Source organism: Talaromyces proteolyticus, assembly GCF_021365285.1.
Source record: "Talaromyces proteolyticus strain PMI_201 chromosome Unknown BGW36scaffold_10, whole genome shotgun sequence".
Taxonomy (NCBI): domain Eukaryota; kingdom Fungi; phylum Ascomycota; class Eurotiomycetes; order Eurotiales; family Trichocomaceae; genus Talaromyces; species Talaromyces proteolyticus.
This window is the reverse complement of record NW_025764286.1, coordinates 221,581-237,125: the sequence shown is the minus strand read 5'-3', so window position 1 is coordinate 237,125 and position 15,545 is coordinate 221,581. Positions and strand designations below refer to the sequence as shown.

At 47.8% G+C, this 15,545-nt stretch overlaps 7 protein-coding genes across 7 annotated transcripts; 3 read left to right on the top strand and 4 right to left on the bottom strand.

Annotated features, from left to right (window-relative positions):
• Positions 1–80: 80 nt before the first annotated feature.
• Positions 81–1,662, top strand: BGW36DRAFT_399489 (putative ribonuclease T2 family; the record flags this gene model as incomplete). The annotated part of the gene is made up of 6 exons (XM_046218525.1): positions 81–355; positions 408–702; positions 760–952; positions 1,030–1,275; positions 1,341–1,435; positions 1,513–1,662. 6 exons carry the CDS (start codon positions 81–83, stop codon positions 1,660–1,662), a joined length of 1,254 nt encoding a protein of 417 aa, XP_046068539.1.
• A 780-nt stretch (positions 1,663–2,442) lies between these two features.
• Positions 2,443–4,767, bottom strand: BGW36DRAFT_302199 (C2H2 transcription factor Swi5; the record flags this gene model as incomplete). The annotated part of the gene is made up of 2 exons (XM_046211761.1): positions 2,443–4,046; positions 4,098–4,767. 2 exons carry the CDS (start codon positions 4,765–4,767, stop codon positions 2,443–2,445), a joined length of 2,274 nt encoding a protein of 757 aa, XP_046068538.1.
• A 705-nt stretch (positions 4,768–5,472) lies between these two features.
• Positions 5,473–5,850, top strand: BGW36DRAFT_24337 (uncharacterized protein). Its single transcript, XM_046210015.1, has one exon. It carries the CDS (start codon positions 5,509–5,511, stop codon positions 5,794–5,796), a length of 288 nt encoding a protein of 95 aa, XP_046068537.1. The 5' UTR covers positions 5,473–5,508; the 3' UTR covers positions 5,797–5,850.
• A 13-nt stretch (positions 5,851–5,863) lies between these two features.
• Positions 5,864–6,671, top strand: BGW36DRAFT_384929 (putative ubiquitin-40S ribosomal protein S31 fusion protein). Its single transcript, XM_046216856.1, has 3 exons — positions 5,864–6,110; positions 6,176–6,456; positions 6,516–6,671. Exons 1-3 carry the CDS (start codon positions 6,017–6,019, stop codon positions 6,603–6,605), a joined length of 465 nt encoding a protein of 154 aa, XP_046068536.1. The 5' UTR covers positions 5,864–6,016; the 3' UTR covers positions 6,606–6,671.
• BGW36DRAFT_384928 (putative class V chitinase) lies at positions 6,672–8,654 on the bottom strand. The gene is made up of 7 exons (XM_046216855.1): positions 8,321–8,654; positions 8,117–8,217; positions 7,752–8,035; positions 7,645–7,694; positions 7,531–7,591; positions 7,393–7,476; positions 6,672–7,323 (listed from the first exon to the last, which is right to left on the bottom strand). The coding sequence occupies exons 1-7, from the start codon at positions 8,357–8,359 to the stop codon at positions 6,743–6,745; spliced, it is 1,200 nt and encodes a 399-aa protein (XP_046068535.1). The 5' UTR covers positions 8,360–8,654; the 3' UTR covers positions 6,672–6,742.
• A 2,098-nt stretch (positions 8,655–10,752) lies between these two features.
• Positions 10,753–11,390, bottom strand: BGW36DRAFT_399485 (uncharacterized protein; the record flags this gene model as incomplete). The annotated part of the gene is made up of 3 exons (XM_046218524.1): positions 10,753–10,881; positions 10,948–11,110; positions 11,173–11,390. The coding sequence occupies 3 exons, from the start codon at positions 11,388–11,390 to the stop codon at positions 10,753–10,755; spliced, it is 510 nt and encodes a 169-aa protein (XP_046068534.1).
• Positions 11,391–12,821: 1,431 nt separating this feature from the next.
• On the bottom strand, positions 12,822–13,876 carry BGW36DRAFT_430415 (putative proteasome component Prs2; the record flags this gene model as incomplete). The annotated part of the gene is made up of 5 exons (XM_046220841.1): positions 12,822–13,208; positions 13,278–13,490; positions 13,547–13,641; positions 13,747–13,809; positions 13,870–13,876. 5 exons carry the CDS (start codon positions 13,874–13,876, stop codon positions 12,822–12,824), a joined length of 765 nt encoding a protein of 254 aa, XP_046068533.1.
• Between the last annotated feature and the right edge of the window lie 1,669 nt (positions 13,877–15,545).

The window sequence follows — 15,545 nt, the reverse complement described above, 5'->3', positions numbered from 1 at the left end:
CTGTATACTGACTCTCCGCTATCGTACATCTTTTTTTTCAAGCTGAGAAAGAGTATAGGAGGCGAGGAAATCGATTCATGATGCAGCCTCTTCTCCCGGGTCCACAGCGAATTCTGCAGTCACTCAGTGGACCTCTGGGCTTGTTGGCATCTAATAGCCCCTTGTTTGGAGGGGTGCACCAAACAGATACCAAGTTTTCTGCTTGTTCAAGGCCAGAATTAAGCTGCAGGACCCAGTTCCAGAGCCAGGATACATGTTGTTTCAACTACCCGGGAGGACACTTCCTGCAAACCCAATTCTGGGATACCGACCCAGCTGTTGGTCCAGACGACTCTTGGACGATACACGGATTGTGGTGAGCGCTTACTTCGTCTATTGAATTACCGCACCTAGTAACATTATCTTAGGCCAGACCACTGTGATGGGGGATTTGACCAGTACTGTGACAGCCACAGGCGGTATAGCAACATATCGTTGATTTTGGTTGACTCCGGTCGAGGAGACTTGCTTGAGTATATGCAAACCTACTGGAAAGACTTCCGTGGAGATGATCCTGATTTATGGGAACACGAGTGGAATAAGCACGGGACTTGCATTAGCACTCTAGAGACCAAGTGCTACTCAGATTATGTCCCGCAGGAAGAGGTTGTTGACTATTTTGACAAGTCCGTTGATCTGTTCAAGGGACTGCCTTCCTTTGAGGTTTGTTTCAACGAATTGTGCTGCCAAGTCTCAATTAACCATATATGATGTGTGCAGACTTTATCAAAAGCTGGCATCGTTCCATCCCACGACGAGACCTATGATTTTGCCGACATTCAAGAAGCCCTTGATGCTGCACATGGAGCTCAAGTTACTGTGCGATGCCGTAGAGGCGCATTGAACGAAATCTGGTATCACTTCAATGTTGCCGGTCGACTCCAAACCGGAAGGTTTGAGCCGGCTGATGCAGGTAAGCAACAACCTATATCATCCAAACTTTAAATGGTTTTGTCAGTCTCCTGATAGGAATATGTTAACCTATTCTAGTTGGTGGAGGATCAAACTGCCCTAGATCAGGCATTCGCTATATTCCAAAAAAGCCAGCGCCAACCCACCAGCCTCACCCTACAGTCACAGATGCTCCCGGAGGACCTGAGCCTACCGGTCCCGTGCAGACGCGTAAAGGAAATCTCAGAGTGTATACTTTGAATCAACAGCGCGGGTGTCTAATCAGCCGTGGCACGTGGTTTACTTCTGGCACTTGTGCAACATTCAAAGCGAAGGATGTTACAGGTAAGGCATTGATTCTTGTCTCCCTAAATTGACAAACGTGGTTACTAATGACAGAGTATTTCTAGACGGGTTCCATGTCGAGTCTCGGCGAGGTCCTTGTGGTTTTGTTAAAGACATTTTCACTTGCGGTCATCAAATACGAAACCCAGCGCTTTTCACTGTAAGATGCAGACTTTACTTGTTCCTTACATAGCATTCACTCATTTGGATGTTCAAATTCTAACATGATTAAAAAAGATCAACGACAACAATATTCTCGTCTATAGTGGAAACAGCACTTTGTTCGCCGACAAGGCGCCCAAAGGCCATGTCCAGAGTAAAATCTTTGCTCATGATGGAAACGGGGAACATGCTATTGAACTGAGTATAGCTTGGTTTGAGACATAGTTGGCTAACAGGAAATCGCATTGCATTTCCTCTTTATTTTTCTGCATTGCATTGCATCTAGACACTTCCACTTTGGGTAATTGATTCTGTATAGCTAAGTTTTTGATTATTTATCGGTCCGTCGTGTAATGGTGTAAACTAAATATCTAGCCTTGGCGTAGAGTTTGACGTGAGATTATCTTCTACATTTATCATTATAAGAGACGAAGGTGTTTAAAGAATACCTCTGATTTTGTGGACTTCTAGAATACCTTGCCATTACGCTACTTCCTCCAATAAGAGACTCTCTATCTCCTACTTGGGCCAATAGACAAACCATGTCGTCCAATTGAAACATAAAAAAGGAAATTAGAAGTAAACAAATGAAAAGGACATTAAATAAAAACATCAATGGAAAGTTTTGCGTTGCAGGGCATTGTACATCAAAACCTTCTCTGGTCAGACAAAAAGGGGGAAAGCAGAAAAACACAAAAATGATCAGAGAAGTACATTTCAGAAGAGTGTCACCCAGTCTTAATGCAACGCCTAGTTTTCCTCGCCTTTCCATATGCATTTGCTCTTTCGCTCAGAAGGTGAATCGAATGTTATACAGGTTCATTAAAGTGCGGTCCGAAAGAAAATTGATCGAAGCCCAAGTCTATCCGTGTTGAATCTCATCAGTCCCATATCAGCATGAAAAGTCGTGTCTCATCAGTGTTCAAGCCTGTCCCAAAACGCCGCCCCTAAACTTGGAAAGATTGGAGGTAGAAAACATGCTACTCCAATAAAGGAAAGTTCCGATCAGAAGAAAGGGTCATTAGATTGGTCATCGGTGAATTCCAAAAATATGTCCTCGTTCATGGAGGGAGCGGGTTTGCTTGGAAACAAATCCATGTCATTTGGAAAGCTCGACCCGTTGTTGAAGTCTGAGAAGCTGGAATCGTGGTTTATGAATATGTCAATCTCCGACCCGGCTCCAGGGCTCGTTAGAGCGGGGACCGGAGGAGGCGATGAAAAACTTGCCAGACTTCTTTGGATTGCATTTTCTGGTTCTGGGTCAAAACAACCGGCAGCCTCTGAGATTGGAGGGAGATCAGGGATCTCTTCCGGGATATCCTCAAGACTTTGCTTCGATGGAGACCGTGAGAAACACCCATCTTCGCTAGATGGGCTGTGGGATCGAATACTTTGGGCTGGGGAAGGCTTGTTTCCAGTGCTATATCCTGGCGATGCGGGAGGAGTGAACGTAAAGACATCAGATGGCATACAGTAGTCTTTTGTGTCGAACAAGGTCACATCGTCTAATGGGCTAGATGCTTGAATGCTCATTGTTTCGAAGATATCTGATGGAGGAGAACCACAAGAGCTGTCAGAGCCTGAGACAGATGGAGCAATCACACTGGCAGCTATCTTTTCACGAGTTCGAGAGGCTTTGTCCTGTCTTTCGTCCATGTCTGGTCGGTTCTTCTTAGGCCGACCACGCTTGGTGGTTTTCCGCACCACGCCAGTATACCCGCCAATGCACATTCCACGTTGTCTGTGACGAGTCAAGGCATCATGTCGAGCAAATACGTTTCCACAAGGGCATTCGTAAGGTTTGTCACCTGTGTGGATTTTGGCATGTCGTTTGAGGTCATGTCCACGCACGAAGCATTTGTGGCAGTGATCACACTTGTATTGTCGATCGCCAAGGTGGGTTTGGACATGTGACTTTATGTTCTCCTTTCGCCCAAATCGTCTGTTGCACCCTGGGTGCACACAGACCCATTTTCCGTCTATCGGGTCGGGACCGGAAATGTAGGATGCAATTTCATCGAGTGTGATGCCAGTTTGAGCAATAGAAGCTTGGACACGAGCATCAAGATTCAGGTTATCAATGGATGCAACCCGTGGCGATAGTTTTGCTTTTGATGGAGACTCTGGTGATGATGGGGTATCCATCTTTTGTGGGCTTGAATTGGATGGCGTAACCAGGCTGATAGACACTTTGGGCGTTTTGGAACTGGCTGTGGGCAATGGCATGTACGCAGTCTCAGGTGATGACTGGAACGATGTTGACGTTGAGGAAAGCTGGACATGATGTTGTTTGTCGTTTAATGCAAAAGACTCACTTTCGGATGGCAGTTGGAACTCTGTACTTTCGAAATCACTCTCCTGGCTAGTAAGCAAATCAAAAGAATCGTAATCAACAGGGGCAGTGTTAGGGGGGGAAGGGACATCAATTTGAGGTTCAGTAAAATTGCTTCCAGGCACTCCTTGAAGCGACTTGGCTCTTTGCATATACATAGGCTGCGCCGTCTGGTAAACGACGTTTTTGGTGGGTAGTATACGTAAATTTTGGCCATGAGTAGCAAGAGTCGCATTTCTCCGGAAAGGAGTGGCCTCTGGGGTGAGAGGAAAATAGTCTTTATCGTAATTAATGTATGGTTATGCTTGAAGAGATTGGTTTCGCTTACTTGTATGTATCTGCTTGGGTGGCGTTGACGGTGTGTACTGATGTTGAGATAGATCTGACTGAACAGACATGCGTCGCAAATCGTACACTTGGGGTAATCCTGATTGACTTATCTGCCAAGATTCTTCGTTCATTGATTGGGTTTCAAGACTATTGGTGAACGCTATACTAGCCTTGGAAGGCTGTTGCTGCTGCTGTCGGATGTTTCCGATGGCGGGCTTGGTTTGACGATTCTTGAAATCCTCGAGCTCAATGTCGAATCCACCAGTGTTCATGCAGGCATAGTTGACTAAGTTTTCATTGCTGTGTGTGTTAGTAAAAACGTTCAAGCCACCAGGTCCGAGTTGTTGGCAGTCGGTGTTTGACGACATATGGATATTCGATTGATCAAAGTATGGTTGATTGAGACGGCTCATTTGCTGTTGTGTCTCCTGGAGCACATTTGGGTGTCTATGATAGCTTGTGGTTGGACCATCTTTGGAGACGACGCCGGGCTGTAGATTTACGGCTCGCTGGTCTAAACTCGTTCCTCGCTTGTGCATTGAATAACGATGCATTGCAGCTGCTGGGAGATTGGGAAATTTTGCTGCCTCCAATGCGACTGGGATCGAGTTTTGGCGGCGGTGCAGACGCTGTCGCCTTTGAATGTTGCTCGATGGACTGACAAGCATGGCTGTGATTGTGCGATTGGGCTTCTTGGGAAATTATTTCAATTGACTTGACGCCAGGCGTGAAGTCTGGTGGTGGGGTGTTAATTCAGGAGGCTGGTTACGCTGGTGTTTGCACGGGTGTATATCTACCAACCTTTGAAGAGACCTGGCGGGGAGCCGCCCAATCCACTTGAGAAGAACACGATAACTCGATGAGAAAGTAATACTCGACGTCGGACTCGATATGTCTCTTTTTTCCTGGTTGCTTGACGGCGAAGGCTTGGGACTCGGAAACCGTCCTCGTGCTTCCTATGTGAATCAGGTCTTGGTCAGCTTCTGATCTCTCCCACGAAAACTGCAAACGCTAGAAACTTAGTCTTGTCCTGGAGGAAGCAAGCCCTCGAGAACAGTAAAGTGTTTCTTTTGAAAAAAAGTTAAAAAACAACTCAAACTGAGAACTTGAAAGAGCTTTGGTCTCAGAACTGGGGGTTTAGGGTGAAGGAGGAGTCCTTTAGATATCTAGTTAAGGAAGGAGTATTAATTACTGAGGAAGGAACCGCCGTCAACAACGGGGCCTGTTGCCGGGGTGACGGGGGCCTCCGCCAAACTACGGACTCCGCCCTGCGGCCGTGTTAAGGCCAGCCCGCTGATGCGCCTGTGGATCTCGATCAGCCAAACACTAATATTTAGTAATAATATTCATCTTGCTGCTCCTCGTCCTTGCGTCTATCATGATGATTTAATCTCGGCTTTGCAGGGCTGATGGCAGCCATCTTCTCGATCTGGACCTTGTTCGTACTGAAACCAATAATTGATTCGAGTCCAATATTAATTATATTAATTAGACGTCTAGTCTTGGCTATTCCTGCAATGGCAGCTACTCTGCGTCACTGGTTTCCTGTACCTTATTATATTTCCCCCAAAAATATCCAGAACATTATCACCAGCTTCTTCGCTGCAATAATCAGAGTCGACTGGTTTCGGGCCAGGTCATGTGACTCGCTGGCCCGGGATAATCAAACTCCGCCCCCGAAAAATTCCCTCACGTGATCACACAATGATTTTATGAGACTGCTCCCGCTTCTTAAATTTGTCTCACCACGATTTGCACTGAAGGTTGAGGAAGACAACTTGTCGAGGTATGTCACAACAATATATTTACCCAAACCCCACGCCACTTTCTCGCACGAGAATCTTTTTTCTCTCGCCGTCCATCGAACACCCGGAAACTCGAGAACTGACAAGATGATCTCTACAGGCCTTCGTCAAGATGCAGATCTTCGTCAAGACCCTCACGGGTAAAACCATCACCCTTGAGGTTGAGTCTTCGGACACCATTGACAATGTCAAGTCCAAGATCCAGGGTAAGATGAATTATCTCTCTTTTGTATTACCGTCTACCCGATGTAGTACTAACGTTCTCCTTCAGACAAGGAGGGAATCCCCCCCGACCAACAGCGTTTGATCTTCGCCGGCAAGCAGCTTGAGGACGGCCGTACTCTTTCTGACTACAACATTCAGAAGGAGTCCACCCTTCACTTGGTTCTCCGTCTGCGTGGTGGTGGCAAGAAGCGCAAGAAGAAGGTCTACACCACTCCCAAGAAGATCAAGCACAAGCGCAAGAAGACCAAACTCGCTGTGCTCAAGTACTACAAGGTTGATGGTGATGGCAAGATTGAGCGTCTCCGCCGTGAATGCCCCTCTGCCGAGGTATGTATTTTTATTTAGTGCTTGATATAAGTGGTAAACGTCGTCTAACTTATTTACAGTGCGGTGCCGGTGTCTTCATGGCTGCCATGCACAACCGTCAGTACTGCGGCAAGTGCCACCTTACCTACGTTTTCGACGAGTCCAAGTAAATGTTACGATCAAGTGATATATTCAGGATGATAGGTTATAGTGGCTTCAAATAGAAAGAGACCAATAAATCAACTCTTCCGTTTGAATATACATCCTATTTGTAGACTATACCTGTAATCACTATTGAAATATATGCCTATGCTGTTGGCATGCCTGCTCGTAAATTGTCAAACTTCGATTCTGGAAACTCCAAGTTGTTGGGAGACTGGTCCAAAGCGCCAACACCTCCAACACCATCAACAAAAGTACCAATCAGACTACCATCAGCCTTATTAGCAGCTTTGCCTCCTTTGTCACCGCTGCTCTCCCACCACATTCCTCCACCTAGCCCGTTCTGACGGATGAAATTGGCCTTGATTTCGCTGGCCGCAACATTGTCATACGTCACCATGGTCTTGGTAGCAGGATCATAGCACCACGACGCACCAATCTGCGGATCAACAGCTTCCGATGCCCCTGGTCGAGGAAGCGCCTTGTAATCCCACACCCCTTGTTCCCAGCTGCCTTCACCCACGCCACTGTAGGGGGCGCCGGGACCTTGCGTATTCTGAAAAGCGCGGCCGTAAAGCGGCATGCCTAAAACCATTTTGGAGGATGGCACACCGCTAGATTTGATGTAATAGTCAAGAGCAGCTACGGTAGAGAATGGCGTGGATACGCCGTTCTGGTTTGATGGGAATATATTGGCTTGATGGCCAGCGGTCTGGTCCCACGATCCTGAAAATGGTAGTAATGTTCAGCTGAAATTGCTGCGTGGTATTCTCCTGGGGCTCAATAAGCACTGACCAGCATAATCGTAGCCCATAAGATTATAAAAGTCAAGGTATGGCGTCATCTCACGAAGGCGAAGTTTTTGGTAATTTGATGGTCCTAAGAGAGTTGGTTTATGTTACAACAGTCCAAACAGAGTAGGTTATATCTAACCTGCTGGACAAGCAATTGTAAGAAGAAATCTTCTGTTCGGGCCTGCAGCTGCATCGAGAGTCTAAATTCCGAGTCAGTAATATTCTCCAGTCACATGAGATATGCTCGAGGTACCTGTCGGCATTTTTGCAGAAGATAAATATAATTCTGGGCTTGCGAATCATCTATGCGACATTTCAGGTTCCAGCTTCAACCGTGAGTGCTAATCCGGCACAACCTACCCTGCGGATACTCCCAATCAATGTCAATTCCATCCAGACCCAAATCCAGCACTAATTTTGTCGCAGTCTCCGCGAAATGGGTCCGACCAGCGTCAGTGCTGGCTGGCTGGGCAAAATTCGATGAGTATGTCCATCCACCAATGGACAGGAGTACTTTCAATTTGCGGTTCTGCTTCTTGAGCAAATAGAGCTGTTTGATGCAACCATAGACATTAGTGCCGCTGTCATTCCATGAATCAGTTGGGTAATGTTTATCCGTGTCAGACCAAGTGTCTGTCAGGTAGCTATAATTGAACAGAAATTTCCGATATTCAGCCCAAAACGTTCAATCCGAACTATCAATGCCAGGATTGTTGAGTACGTACACCTCGCCACTATCTGGGCGCACATTAGCGAACGAGTACAATATATGAGTCAGCTTGTCGGCAGGAAGATCCTGTGGGTTGTGGTTGCGGCCATAGATGGCCTTATAATATGCAACCCCCAACGTTAGCCTTCAGCATATACTATACTTAATAGGGGTGACTCCACGTGAACCCGGTTGCAGTAAAAAAGCTGAGGAACCATACCCAGTTGACAAAATACGCCACCGATTTGAATCCAGACATCTCGGAAACAGTGTTTGGCTTCTCGTAATTGCTCGATTCAAGAGGCTTGCGGGTTTCAGCACTATATAAGACCTTGTTGGCAAGAAAAATGGCGCACACAGCCGCAGCAAGAGCAACGAGGAAGAGAAAGGATATGCAAGACGCCCGTCCAGATCGATTTGTCGGCGCCACAGTTACGAAGAAACGAGCTCACGGCAGTCAGTATGTACAGGGATCTAGTTATTCATTGAGGAAGGTCCGAATGATAATTCACACTTTGACGCAAGCGTTGGAGGGGCTTGGATGACATATGCATGCACGACACTGCGCCACCCCATTGGGGTTGCTACTGCGTCGCTAATTGGCCAACTATTAATACTTCGGCAAGAATTGACAGGTGGCTGAGCAACAGATGTGGCTTGACCCTTTTCCCCCATGAAGCAAAACCGCGCGATATTATGGCATTATTATGGAGCGCGGTCGATGAATATGACATAAGAGATAGAAAAAGCAATGTTAGCCGGTAGCAATAACCGAACAGAGCCGGAGGCACGTTGACATTCTAAATCGAGGATGATTAAGATCTCGATTTTCTAGTAGTAGTCGCGTAATGCAAGATCCCAACATGGTCATGCAGGAGTAAGCATTATTCCCGAAATGTGTTTCTATATTGCACTCTATTATACATGTACATATGTAATGGTTCAGCCTCTGACGTTAATACGTAGGGGGTGCAGGAAGCCGGGCTATCGGCAAGTCCGAACTATATAGACTGAGGAATGGCGGGGGCCTAGCAAACCTAGCGAGTTTATAGCATTTAACGTTGGGTTGGTTGTCTCTGTTTATAGAAGTGTTGCCACCTGCAAAGCCATCGGCACGTTATGACATGCCGATGGCCATGCACGAGAGGTCAGAGTTCAAGTGAACACCAGCGCACTGTCCTAGCTTAGGTTTCGTAGAAGTTCGCGAGGTGCATACTGCATAGTGGTAGCACATGGCCCAAGCGGCTAGGGTGGAAGTCCTAACTAATTAAAATAGTTATCTGGTACGTAGTCTAGCTTAGAAGCTAGTAAGAGTAACCTAGACATTCAATCGGAAACGACCCTGCAGTAGTTCGTAGTTCTTAAGTTAAGCAATCTCTGCACTCATATTGATCAATCACAGAAATATTAATTATTTCGATTGGGGCTGTGCGACCTTCCAGACTTTTCCATATTCTGCACAACCTGCACCATCTGTATCCATAATCTGTACGGAGTGCGTCGATGATCACTTCAATAGTGCCAGTGAAGATCCGTCTAGTCATGTTAGGAAGGAAGATGGTATGTAGGACGTACAGGCATAGCTGAAAAACAAGACGCACAGCAATCCCGATTAGGGGTCCGCCTATGGTATTCCAAGAAAATGAAGACCGAGATGGGCCCTCCCCTATCATACGTCAATTGTCAATTGTCAATTGTCTTTTTCTTTAAAAAAATAGAATTTCATTAGCCGAGAAGCCAGCTTAGATCTTAAGCGTTAGTGACGAGTAGTGATGCTGGGAACATAGCTTCTGCGGGTGCTGATTGGCTGGTGTTTGCAAGTCCGCTCGTTGCAGAATTGTGGGGGCGCCTGATTCTACAGGCACCAAACCGTGCCCTAGCCATGGTTTCAGCTGGGTATGAACGCACCGTCACTTTTGTCACTTTTGCTAGGTTTTTCGAGAACGGGTATACGGCACACTGTGGGATAGTGTAAGAAGATCATGACGGAATGGCCGGGCAATTCTAGATTTCTCGTGAATCACGGTTCCGCCGTCAATCCGTGCAACACTACGACTCAGCAAAGAAGTTGAGATCTCCAGGCTAGTGATCGGCTCGGTCTTAATCATGTGGCAGTTTCAATGATGCAAGTCGGGCAGTGTTTTGTCTGTGAAGATTCCATTGATAGGCAACTAAGCCATTATGTAAAATACATTAAGCAGCGCCCGGCGCTACTGACCTGTGGTCCTGCACAGTAGCCGAACTTGAGAGAGAAACGCCCAGAATGGTAAATAATAAAAAAAATGATAATCAAACCCGTAATGCCAATCGCTTCCTTATATGCAAGTAATGTCGTCGCCATGCAAGTAAACTTTTCGCTCCACGCGAGGAACTTCTATGAGAACAAAGGGTATCAAGGAACAATCAAGCAGATGCTGCCCTGAGAGCGAATATACCTTCAAGGGATTTGGGAATCAGTATCCTGTACTGTTTCCACGTTGTGGTTATCCGGAAACCACAACAGATTTAGTATAGTATATATTTGGCCAGGAAATCACAGTCAGGGATATATAAGGCGATTGATACCGGCAGTCGCCTTCTCGGTAGGATTCGGCATATCCCCCCAAGATCGTAAGCTAGAGACCCGAAAGACATAGCATAGCGTTCATTTCGTCAGCGATGTGAGTTGATCCAGAGCATAATGGCCGCCAGCGGAGGGTCTTCGTCTACCCATAAGCCGGCTCTCGCATCAGCTTCTCGTAGATCGGAATATATAGACTGATCAGTGATATTGCCCAATTCCTATGTTTTGCAGATATTATTAGTGATAGGATGGCATTTAGGGAGTCGGCGCATTCCGACACGTACATTGTGCAGCACTTGGTCTACTTCTCGGAGGCGCACGGCGCGCGCACCTGTTTTGGGGGAGCGTAATAGTGCATTGTGGTTGACAAGCCATCGCTTCGCAGATGCAACACGAAGGTAGATCTTGTGAGCTTGGAATCGACGGACGCTTGCATCAAGGATGACTCTAAGAGGGGGCCACGGGTCATTGAACTATCGCACAGGAAGACGGAAACGGGGGTTACCCACTGGCGGAGCTGGGCTTTTTGGCCTTCAGCGCTGTTCCCATGCTCTTGGACAGGAGTGGTCGAAAAGCCAGCGGCCAGCAATTGCTGAGCCGCAGCAACGCTCTGAGCCAGCACGCGATAGCCCTCTTGCTGGCTGTCTCCCATTGACAGGCCGGACGTCTGCTGGGAGATGTGAAGCTGCAGCGTGCGGTAATCGTTCATTAGTTCGGCAACTCTCATGGCTCGTGCATCGTTGACTATACAGCAAGACGAAGAAAGAAAAGTCTGTGTCAGAAGAAGGGGTTTCGGCATCCACAATAATAATCACGTCGGGGCTAACGCTCGTTCGGGAAGGCAGCAGGACTCACAGCCGTCAGCCATAACTATAACTGGTGTAAAACACACAAACAAGCAAGGACAGAGGAAGGGTAGTGTAGAAACAACAATGGCAATGGCAATGGACGAAATGATTGCGAACCAAGACAGCGCAGTTCTACTCGAATCCGTCTACAGCGAACAGGATCTGCTGTTCCTTTTATGCAAATTCAAATCGAACATGATGCTCGCTACGGCTTCTTCATCCAACCCGCGTCACAAAAAAAGAGGACCCTAGAGCAGAGTTCAATATCGATCCAGGAGGGAGGTTGGCCAATGGCAGCGCGAGGCTCCGTATTAAGAGATCGGCCGAGCCAGGACTAATCGACCGTCTGGAGACTAATCGCACCGCCTGGAGCACAATCGATGGAATTAGTGGACCTGATCCTCGGGCACTTGGACGTTTCCCCGTGCTGGGCAGTATGCCAGTAGGGCGTATGCGTATGGCGTTGGCATTTGGCATTTGGCATTGGAGCTGGGAGCGGGCCCGGGCTCGCATTGACTTGGCCGGCGGTCGCGGCAGAGAAAAGGAGCAGAGTTCGACGTCAGCCAGCCATAGTTCTTAATAGAGTGAGCCTCCCAGGCACTTGGACAGTTGGACGTGGACAATGGACGGTTGGGGCCGCGGTGGATAGGTGGATAAGGGTTGGGTGTGGGTTTTGTGCTGGGTCGCGGTAGGTTGACGCCACATGTTGACTGGGGATGCTATTTGCTGGGGGGGGAAGTACCAGAGGGCTTTTTGTTTTTCGAGAGCAGGCTGGCTGGTGGGACATCCGCAGCAGCGCGAGAGCGAGAGCGACTGTGCGTTGTGTCAAGCAGGGCAAGGTAGCCAGAGTGGGAGTAGTGGGAGAAGGAGTATACCACGTACTACAATACTAGCATACTAGCAGCAGAGACCCCAGCTGAAAGAGGCACTGCCGGCCCCGCCCGCGACGGATGTGTGGCTGACGCTGTGGCAAATGCTGTTTCCGAGATATCACCAACAGCAACATTAATACATTAACATGAATCTTAAGAGCTATGATCGTTATTGATCAATGATTACTGCTATTAGCCGCGACCCCTCGCTTGGCAACTAGCAGAGGCGCACCTGAAGATACCAGCCCGGAATCCAATCGGATTCGCCAACGCGCTTCTAGATGGCTTCCGGATCCTCGGGGGAACGTTGCAATACGAGCAAGGAGACACTTGTATACGAAAAGGGAACACGTTCAACCCTGTAATTGACTGATACAGGCGGTTCATAACCATGCAACACGAAATCCAGCCCGGCCCACCTCCATCGAGACACATCGATCAGTCCTTTTCACTGATCGCCTGCAGCCGTTCATCAATCTCCTCCTCCGTGAGAGCGCGGAACTGAACATCGGTCCCATCCTGTCCATCAGCCCGCGGGCCTCCGACAACGCCAATTTCTATCTCGTTCTTCTTGAAGTCGACGCTGAGCACGTTGCTCAACGTTGTAATGCCCAGCTCCACCACCTCCTCCCAGTCACCCTCAGCATAATCCTTGTTCTTAAGTTTTTTTTCGAGATAGTTTATCGCTTCCTGCTGCTTGGGTCCGGATGCAGTAGCCTTGTAGCCAGCATAGTACCCGGCCGGGTCACATTTGAACAATTGGGGACCGCGTTCGTCGTCGACCGAAATCACAATAATATCAACACCTAGGGGACGCATATACGCCTATAACAACACCAGTCATGTCAGCCGAGCTGTAGTTTGGGCTCATCCAGCATAACAGGAAGTTCGTACCCGTTGTGTATAAACCTGGTTGATGTTGGACAAACGCTTGGCCAGTACGTCACAAGGCATCTCGTAACCGTACTTGTATTTGAATTCCGCGGCCTCACCACGAGCACGATCCACGCATGCTCGGGCATCAGCTATAGATCCGGTCATGACAGAGCCGACTGACGGAGAGATTTTGAAGATGTGAGAGACTGATGAAGGATCGATGAGTTTGTCCTGAGAACCTAAACATCAGCCAAAAGTCCGGGGTGTACATGAGGGACACAACGTACCGGGACCTTCTTTTGCGACAGTACAACGGCACAGTTCTTGCCGCGAACAGCGACTGATGTTATATTCGCAGCTGTAATGGCTTTGAAAGCATATTCTGTGGTGCAGCATCTCGTTAGCTGCTTGCTTGACAATGCGGACCATTACCCGGGTTTGACGACGCTTGTAGTGGCGATTAAAGAGGGTCGGATAGACTACTCACCGACTTGGTAAAGACGGCCCTGGTCAGAGAAGATCGTAATGTGCCTGTCATAGCCTGCACTTCCTATTGGGGTTGAAAGGTTAGATCAGCCGCCGATTCAAGAAGATGCATGGAGGAACTCACCCGACATGGTGGCGGTGTAGATGGACCAGTTGTTTCCAATGGAATTTTTGAATGGGATGTTCTATAGGCAGCCAACAGAATATTCACCTTGAAAGAAAACAGCGCGAGGGAAGAGCAGGGAGAGATGGGGAGAGACCAGAGCGTGAGGTTGCGCGTTCCAGAAGCTGCCTGAGCTTGGAGCACTAGCTCCAGCTCATTCTGCCGGCCACCTCACCGCCTTAGAATCACACCAATTATGCTACGCAATTACACTACTGTACCTTTGACATAGTTAGATGTCTGTTGTTGTTATTTTATAACTTTCCGCGCATAAGGGTAATGCTTAGCACTGTCTGCTTGTGAACCGGTAGAATATATTAGTTGTTTTATTATGAATGCTTGACTATATGTACTGTGGAAGGTACAATTGATGAATTGATGTAACTGGGAATTGTTTCCCGCGCCATATACGATATGATATGCCCCATATTGAGGATCTATGTGGATATGGGTCTGGGTACTATCTTCTGAACAAGTTTCATGTTGGTCCTCCGTGGAATATACATAGCACAGTATAAGGATACAGCATGCCATATAGAGTATCATATGGAACGCTATGACTATTACGGCTAATGTTCTTGGCAGGGCTGGGGGTTGCCCTTTCTGGCGACAGGCAGTGCTCTCCTCCAACAGTCGTCATGACTCTCTTCCTCCGCAACACTAGCAGCATGCGCTTTGTACTTCTCACATTCAGCCGTCTCACTGCGGCTGTTTCTGGTTCGAGATGCTGCTTTGCCACCCCAGGTCACCAGAACATCGACATGATTCGCTGCAACTAGCGTAGGACCAAATCCCTCTACGCTCAAGAGTCGAGGGCGTTGATGGGCTAATGCATCCTAGTTATTAGGTCCCTAGCAAATTAGGCATTCGAACAGCCCTCGAGAAATTACCTGGATATCATCTCTCGGGCGGGGGACGGAGTACTCCGCGACAGTATCAGGTGTGACATATCGGGGTTGAGCATCGGCTCAGCGTCGGTTGCGGTCGCTCCTAGGAATTGCCAATGCGAGTATCGCTCTGCAAGGCTCCCGCTCTGTCAAGTGCTAGGTAAATGGTAACCCATTCATAAACCATCATTAAAAGATCGACGATGCTCACCATCCATCTCGCCTTTGAAAGCGCTCTCGACTAAATTCATACTGTCATATTATTCGCCATACCAGCAGTTGTTCTAAATCTGATAACTCAACTCGCAAGGATCTGATACTTGATTTGAGAAAGCGCAAGCCCAAAGCCGGGTATACGTCCTACCTAGACTGCCAGTGCCAGCTAGCCACAACCATCTAGCCACAACCATCGCCGTCGGCAGTCACCGGCCATTTGTCGGTGGGATTATTCAACACACGCGGAACGCGTCTTTTGTGGGAAGTAGCACCTACGTTGGAGCCTGTCCTTGGATAGATAACACGCACGATTAGCTTGTGTTCTGTATCAATCAATGACCCCTGTTCCTGATCTTCCTTCGAAGGCTTAGCCCAAGGGTACTACGTACATTAGTCCTTTTTAGGCTGGTTTTCTTGGATTTTTGCTGGTGCAGGATATATATATGTACAGATTAGCATACATCGGGGTATCTCAATAGGTAACTCTTATTAAATTCATTTCATGGCTCTGAACTATCATTCAGAGTCATGACT